We start from the raw sequence: 8,712 nt of genomic DNA on the forward strand, positions 1-8,712 counted from the left end.
TTCGCATGTTATCGATTTATCACACTGCGTAACATGTAGCGAGGTTTGCAAACTATTGTAGCCTACAGGATTGTTTAGGGTAACTTAACCTTGGCGACGTTAACGTTACTCTGCTCTTTATTGAAGAAGGCACCGCAGCATGACGCCGCCTGGTTCACGCCCATAGGCTGTATATAAGAAGCTCACGCCGGATCTCTCTCTTCCTCGATGGGGCATCTGTCTTGTAGACGGTTATGTCTATAGGTTTTGCTGTAAAACTGATGCGTGTTCTTTTTCAGTTCATTTGCTTAAAAGCTACTTGCTAGGTCGTCATCTTGAACCTGCTTGTCCAGTTACTGCCATAGACTGTGTGCATAAAGGCATAAACCTGATGTGATTTCCTGTTTGGTTGTGCATGCCTTCAAAATAAAAGAATGGACGTGTGTGTGAAAGCTACGGAGCCCCCCTGGTGACATTAACAGAAAATATATTAACTCGTGGCCACAAATTATTTTTTTGAGGCCACCAATTATTATTTTGAGGCCACAACTTATTTTTTTTGAGGCCACCAATTATTATTTTGAGGCCACAACTTATTTTTTTTGAGGCCACAGGCCAAAATAATAATTGGTGGCCTCAAAATAGTAATTTATTAATTTGAGGCCACAAATTAATATATTTTTCATTGAAGTCACCAGGGGGGCTCCGTATTACGTAAGGCAGGTGTAAAGTGTTGTTTTTTGTATGCGTTTAGTGCCCCTCCCGTTTCAGAGTGTAATTCACCTTTGTCGTAAATAAGGACAGCTGTACGCGTGCATCTGTTAGGATTATAAAAAAAAAAAAGATAAACTAGCAAGTCGCCAACTTCGCTAACACAGCCAAACATCAAGCAAGTGTGAGAACACAATTAATCTCAAGGAATACTACATCTAGGCCTACTAAGTGTAATAATAATAATATATAATAATCCTTATTTGTAGAGCACTTTTCAAAAACAAGTTACAAAGTGCTTTAACAAGTGTAAAGAATAATACAAAAAAAAACAAACAAAAAAAAAACAAGATAAGAGCATGAAAACATTGAAAAGACTAAAATACAAAAAGGTTAGGGTGAAATATGAAATATTAACGACTCTAAACATTCATAAAATATATACTTAAAATCATTTATCACCATTGATGAACCCCACAAAGAATACTGTAGCGTAATAGCAGTATTTGGAGATGCATGCAGTTCTCGGCAGGCATGCAAAACTCAGCATAACACCTGTTGTCTCTTGCTTGGTCACTCTCTTTTTCTCTTCTTAGCTTTTGAGGCAAGCTATAAGAAGCAAAATAGTAACCTATATAATGTAAATAATACTTTGGAAGAAGCTAGTTGAGTATTCTCAGTATGGATATCATGGCAGAGCCTGCAAAGAGACCAAAGTTGTTGGTAGGAAGGAAAGAAGATAAAAGAGAGAGTGAGATAATTATGGCTAAACAAACATAACAGTAAAGTTAAGCTAGCATCAAATCCATCAAATCCAAATAAAGTTATTATGGATTTACGTAACCTATTTTCTGCTCCCGCTGCTTTGAGCAAATGTGGTTCCAGTTAGATAAGTGAGCAGAGAATGCTGCCAATCTAACCACCTCCACGTTCCTTCCTGTAATTAGCTAACATTAGGAATATATTTTTCATCTCCAGGTGGAAATATTAGGGGCCATTAACCCGACTTACTGTCAAAGAGCTGTTCTGGGCAATTTTTGTACATGGCAGCACTGGAATGGAACAAACAGTTGAGATCTACTTCTTTCTTGTTTTTGTCCGCTAAAAGTGTTTGGGCAGCAAAAACTGTTGGACGAAAACTCACCAAAATTAGCATGTAGGTTGCAAATTCCACCCAGTACTCAGGCAAAAAACAAAAAATGGCCCTCATAGACCTCATGGTGGCGCTATAACTATCAACTTTGCGTTTTTTGCAATTATCTCGAAAACGGCTTCATTTAGAGTCAAACTTCTTTCATTATTTTAATCTCTGGATTCATCTGCATCTTTGCTCCAATGGTTTTCTGCTCTAAAAATGTCTTTATATGACTTTTTATCACTTTTCTCTAAAACCTATTTTTGCGAACTCAACTCAGACGGTTTTGCCAATCGACCTGAAACTTTGGCGGGATCATCTACAGACATCGCTGATCAAAAGTTATCAAAAGAATTTTGATACGTTAATCCGTTTTTTTCATAGATTTTTACTTTTGTTTTTTTACGTACAGATGATGGATAAAATTTGGTAATGATTGCGCAAAGTGGGCGTGGCTTATTTCAAGAAATGTAGATTTCCAGAGATTTCTCATTCCAAACTTCAAAAAATCTAGGAAAATCACCCGTACGCCCTAGAGAGCTAAAATCTTTTCAGCACATCCACTGATATGTGACAAACGTTTGCCTCACTGCTACCTACGGTCAAGAACATGCTAAATCAATTAACATCTATATCTCCACAAGTCTTTCTTCAAACGCTACCAAACTCGACAGAGTCGTTCTTCAGATGGCCGATATCAATTGTTTCAAAGGGTTTTCAGATCGGACAAATGTTGACACATTTGGTGGTTTCATGGTCTTGTTGACAATGGGGGTGTTCAGATCATAGTAGTTCTCAATTTTATTTGGATCCTATGACACTAGTCTTATTTATCTCTACTTAAAAGTGTCTGTGCAGCTTAAACTTTAAATCTTGGAAACACAAAATGTTGCAGGTGGGTTCACCCAGTAGTCAACATTTAATGACACTCTCTGATTTCAAGGTGATGCTGGAAAAATCAAGTCTGTGTCCAAATCAGTCAGTCCAAATCTCTCATCACTTTAATCTCTTAAGTCATCTGCATCTTTTCTTCTCTGAAAATGTCAAATGTTGCGTTGTTCACGACTTGCTTGGATCCCGATCACTGCGGTTATATATTAATTTGAATCGGGATGTGTAAGGTCTTTTGGAAATATTTTGTAAGGACAACAAGAGGAAACAGTTAGACAGTTCTGATAAGTGTATATTGTCACTGTGATGGCATGTTTTTATGCATTTATTTGTGTTACTGTCCAATCAAATCAAATCAAACTCCAATCCTGATGAGTTTCCTCTTGAGCTGTTTCGGGGGGAAGTGTCTAAAGTGAGACCTAACTACTGTACTTGTAACTGTAGGTTTGATTTGTATAGAGTACATACATCCATTCCATTGCAAAAGAATTTGGAGTAGGTATTTGATCTGAGGATAGTCTAAGTGATTTCAAAGTTTATCCGGGGGTGGCTCTATGTAAATACATACAATACGTTAGATGTAAAATGTAACTATCATGTAATGTATGTTGTCCCTCAAACGTAAATGTAAGTGATGGAGCATGTAGTTCTTGTTGTAGTGGGTAGGTGACACAGAGAGGAATAATCCGAGGGAATTCGGGGTGCAGGAATTCACATTAAAAGGATTACTGAGCATGGCTGAGGGAGCTGGGTACTGTTAACACGGGGGTTTTATATGATGGATGAGCAGCAATAGGGTGCTAGGGCGGCTGACACGGATAGGGATTTGAGGACTAGGTGTAAAGCGTGGAGAGTAAAGTGATTTGGGAGGGGGGGGTGTCTTTTATTATTATTTTATCTTTTAAAGGATTTAGATTGTAAGTCTAGTGTCTGATACACACTCCGATGCAAAAGGTAATGAGCGAATGAGCTGGATGCCATGCGTAAAACAAGAAAAAGATGAAGAGCGAGAAGTTTGTTTTTTGTTTTGATTTGTTTATTTCATTATTATTATTGTTTTTTATGATAAAAAGCAGTCCCAACGAACACAGTTCATACTACATGCTCCGGTACAGCAGGTGGCGATATGCACCTTCAAAAGTCACGGTTGCAATCTGCCATAAATCTAAAAGAGGAAGAAGAAGAAGAGGCGCTGAGGAGCAAGGCTCGGGATGTTGGCAGAGGAGCTCGGGCACCGTCAGAGACGGGCAGCGGGAGGAGGATCCTTTCTCCTCGAGATTAACCGAACAAACCCCGGAGACCGATGGAAGGAACAACGGCAGCAGCCCCAGGAGAACACAGCTCATTTAACGCGACTGGCGTGAAACAGGGAACGTAACCGCTGACTGTAAACCTCAACACGCACACGTTAACGTTAACGTTACTCTTTCTCCATCTCCACCATTTTGGTTGTCAGTGATGGAGCACATCCGGACGCCCAAGGTAATGACACTCTGCATTGAAAACACTTTGTCTTTGCGCGTCGCCCTGGTTTATTTCTCTGCTGGTGCGCTCATGCGTGTGTGCTGACGTTAGCGCTGCGCCTTGACCCTCCTGTCTCCATCCGTCTCCATCTCATCCCTCCCAAAAACTGACTGTTACGGGAGGAATGAGATGGAGGTGGGGACAGGAGGGGATGGAGGGTTAAGCTGAAAGGCTAATACATTTGTCTTCTGCTGAACAAATAGCACCGAAAACGTATCTGTGCAGCCAACACACTGTGTCCGATAATTGACTCAGCCGACGTAGTCATAAACACAGCGGGCCATGTGGCTGTTACGATGCTCATATATATATTTTTTATTACTTATAACTTAGAATATGAGTATACTCTAGATATTCTGCACAACCATGACGAAACATTATGCTGGGAACCACCTTTTCCCTCCTGTCTGCCAACTTAGGCAGTGGCATCGTCATGGTCTGGCGGTGTTTTTAAGGAATATAAATGAGTTAATAGGGCTCGCAGAATCAAATGCAATTATACATGCATTACAGTAACATATCTGGATAAGTAGTTGTCTTGACAGAGGTGTGTGTATGTTCGTTGTTCCATACAAGCACACATTCCATGCAAAACGAGTTAGTTGATGACCTTGAGTATTTAGATTTAGACATTAATTTGAGCTCAGTGGACATTGTAATCTGTTTAGTGGTGCCAGAGGATGCTGGGAGCTGGTATTGCCGTTAAATAACCTGTCCCGTGTTGATGTGTCTTGTCTTCCTAACTGTTTGATCTGTGTATGTTTTCATCCCTGTATTCCTCTGGTAGGTGGAAAATGTGCGGCTCTTGGACCGGTCGTCGGGCCAGAGGAAGGCCAGCACCGGGACTCTGTACCTCTCTGCCACGCACACCATCTTTGTAGAGAACAACCCTGAGACACGCAAGGAGACGTGGGTAAGATGGAATCAGGGTGCAGCACCTGGGAGCCGTGAGCACTACCTATTAACACTTGATCCACGTCACGGTCTAGGTGGTTAAATTAAATCAATTAACATTCATTTAATAAAATGCACAGTGTATTTCTCTTTATTCACTGCTTGAGAGCTCGGATAGATTTGTCGAAAGTGAATCTTGTCTTTCTTCCTTACTATGCTGACTATAACTGAAAGTGCAACTGAACAACCTGCTTTCAAATACTCCTTCATCCACGTATCCACCAAGACACAGAACATCTGCCTATTTCTAGATATAGTGGTGAATTTTAATATACAGAACGGAGAGAAAACTACTGCTGTACTTACAGATTTGTAACTGCAGGTGAATGACAATATGAAGACGTGACGTGATTTGATCTGAAGCATTTGTTTGACTGATTTCACCGTAAGTCATACTATTTACAGAAATATCAAAAAAAGTTTCTCCAAGCAAGATGTCAAAAAAACTTACTTTAATTATATGAATGAAGATGATCTTTTCACCCTTCTGACTTTTGAACAAAGTCTAGATAAAGAATTCAGTGTGGGCAACATCAAGCATTGTTTAAAACGTTATCTGCTCAAGATATGCCGATTCAGAAATTGTGTTTATTACTCAGATAGAACATTATCTTCAGCATGAGATCGTCACCTTTGGAAAAATCCGCCAAAGGAAATATAGAAAATAGAGTACAAATTTGGACATAAAAGTATAAGCAGTTGAGGAAATAAAAAAAACAGTAATCACAATGAGACGCTGGCCACAGCCGCAGCCTCTTTGGCTTTGCAGCTACAAATATGTCATTATACAGCTCTTCCTCTTTGTGTGGAATTGTCATGATGACAAAACACTGGGAAGTTGGCATTCTTTTAGCTTCAGTGTGGTTTGAATCAAGCAGAGTGAACTCTTCCTCTGGCGTGTTCATATTTTTTAATGAAACTCTTCCGACCTTTTCGAAAGAGCTGGTTTTACCTCGTTACTGTTAGGACTGTGTGAGTGCTTTTCAGATCTTCTGCAGGAGGAGGTGGAGGACACTGCCCTGTCCCTCTGGACCTGTCTAGCTGTACATCCAGGGGTGTCAGATTTCACCAAACAGGCACCGGCTGTGTTTACTGGATTAGCAGGAACAAAGAAATCAGATTCCAATTAGCTTGTGTAAAAAGAAAAAAAAAATTGCTGTTAAAGCAACCGTCTACTTCTCCTTCTTTTTCGTCACCACACGGCATTAACTTCCTGTCAGAAAAGCCCAAGAGCTTCTCCATAAACTGATGTTGACATGACTTCCTGAATATTTTAGATCATAAGACAGATTACACAAACATGTGACATGTGTTGATACTAGTTTTTTTTTTTTACTGTGCCGATTGCTTTGTATTTTAAAATTTTTATTTTGGATTTATTTTACCAGATTGAGAAGCAATAGTCATTTACAGAGAATACACAGATACAGCTAGTGTAAGAAAACAATATTAGACCAAATTTAAACATCATACACACACATGTGACTGTGTGTGTGTGTGTGTGTGTGTGTGTGTTTCAGGTGTTGCACAGCATGGTGAGCAGTGTGGAGAGGCCGCCCACCATCCCCGCAGGAAGTCAGCTGATCCTGCATTGTAAAGACTTCCGCGTCTTCCAGATCCTCATTCCGCACGAGAGAGACTGTTTGGACATCCACACCTCATTGGTCAGGTTGTCTCGACCAGGTGTGTGTGTGTGTGTGTGTGTGTTAAGTATGTTATGCACATATATAAAATACTGACTGAAAACGGATTCCCTCTCCTCTCTTAGAGAAGTACAGTGAGCTGTACTGCCTGTCTTTTAATCCTAATGTCAACAAAGAGGAGAGAGAAGAGTCGTGGAACTTCCTGGACCTCATGGCGGACTACAAGAGGATGGGAGTTCCTAATAACCTGTGGGTCGCTACGGCGGCCAACAGCGAATACAGGGTCAGTCTCATTGTGACATGTGCATAAGGTGAAGAAATAAAATAAACAGGACAACCAGTCAGGTGGGGAGTTTTAAATAAAAGAAATAAGTTGCTTCTTGCATAAAATGGGTCTGGAGGGATCTACCTCTACTAAAGCCATTACTCTACTATACTCCATAGTCTGTTGCTGTCTGTCTGTTTCTCTTGTTAAGTGCAGTGAAAATGCCTTGCACTCAGGACATTTACAGGGCAATATGTAAGATAGTACAAGCCTCACGGACTGCTTATCAACAGCTTAAACATGCGGAGCATACAGCAGTCATCTCAAAGCGAGACCAGCTTCTTAACTCACATTTTTTAGCCATTTTTAAGCCCGGCTCCAGACTTACTGTATGTCATTATATTCTTGATGCTGAATATATGGTGCATTTTAACAGTCTTTGGAGTTTTTAATACTTACTTGGATATTCAGTGAGGCTATTTTCAGCAGCTGGCTAACTTAGTTTAGCATAAAGTCTGGACGTATATAGTCCAGCATGTAACCCTTTTGTTAATCTACAACATGTTAATTACTGAGCTTTAGATGTGCTGGTAAGTACCTTTTGGACATAACTAATCTGTTGACAGTCTTTGTGCGAAGCTAACTGGCTGCTGGCAGTAGCTTAATATTTAGCCTGGAGACATGAGAATGGTGTTGATATTCTCTTTAACTCTCGGCAAGAAAGCCAAGAGGCATATTTCCCGAAATCTTGAACTTTTCCTATTATATTCATTTCCAGCTTTCTATTTTTATTCTGGGACTCCACTACAGTAGCTTTGCATGATTCACAGTACAAATCATTACTCATCTTATACCGGCCCTGTATGCAGCCTCTCGGTTCAACAAGCCAGTTTAGCCCCTGTCTCTTTAAGGCCCCTTCCCACTTTCTTCTGATTTGCCAACTTCCAGAAGTATACAGCACTCAGCGCCTGTGAAAATGGTCAAATGGCGCACTGAATTTGATAAATTTACTGTTTATCAGACCACACCAGAGATGGTCACAAGTCTCTGAGCTAGAGTCCAAGTCTCTGAGCTAGAGTCCAAGTCTCTGAGCTAGAGTCCAAGTCAAGTCTCAAGTCTCTGAGCTAGAGTCCAAGTCAAGTCACAAGTCTCTGAGCTAGAGTCCAAGTCAAGTCACAAGTCTCTGAGCTAGAGTCCAAGTCTCTGAGCTAGAGTCCAAGTCAAGTCTCAAGTCTCTGAGCTAGAGTCCAAGTAAAGTCACAAGTCTCTGAGCTAGAGTCCAAGTAAAGTCACAAGTCTCTGAGCCAGAGTCCAAGTAAAGTCACAAGTCTCTGAGCCAGAGTCCAAGTAAAGTCACAAGTCTCTGAGCCAGAGTCCAAGTAAAGTCACAAGTCTCTGAGCTAGTGTCCAAGTCTCTGAGCTAGAGTCCAAGTCTCTGAGCTAGAGTCCAAGTAAAGTCTCAAGTCTCTGAGCCAGAGTCCAAGTCTCTGAGCTAGAGTCCAAGTAAAGTCACAAGTCTCTGAGCTAGAGTCCAAGTCTCTGAGCTAGAGTCCAAGTCAAGTCTCAAGTCTCTGAGCTAGAGTCCAAGTCTCTGAGCTAGAGTCCAAGTC

The 8,712-nt window shown here is 40.7% G+C and overlaps 1 protein-coding gene across 3 annotated transcripts in view; it reads left to right on the forward strand.

Annotated features, from left to right (window-relative positions):
- The first annotated feature begins 3,942 nt into the window (after positions 1-3,942).
- Positions 3,943-8,712, forward strand: part of mtmr7b (myotubularin related protein 7b) — a 16,952-nt gene continuing 12,182 nt past the window's right edge. For all 3 annotated transcript variants that reach the window (XM_046047770.1, XM_046047769.1, XM_046047771.1), the window contains exons 1-4: positions 3,943-4,198; positions 5,028-5,153; positions 6,715-6,877; positions 6,963-7,120. In XM_046047770.1, coding sequence (XP_045903726.1) covers positions 4,175-4,198; positions 5,028-5,153; positions 6,715-6,877; positions 6,963-7,120 — 471 coding nt within the window. In that variant the 5' untranslated portion in view covers positions 3,943-4,174. The remainder of the gene's footprint in view (positions 4,199-5,027; positions 5,154-6,714; positions 6,878-6,962; positions 7,121-8,712) is intronic.

This window comes from Micropterus dolomieu, linkage group LG04 (genome assembly GCF_021292245.1).
Source record: "Micropterus dolomieu isolate WLL.071019.BEF.003 ecotype Adirondacks linkage group LG04, ASM2129224v1, whole genome shotgun sequence".
Taxonomy (NCBI): Eukaryota; Metazoa; Chordata; class Actinopteri; order Centrarchiformes; family Centrarchidae; genus Micropterus; species Micropterus dolomieu.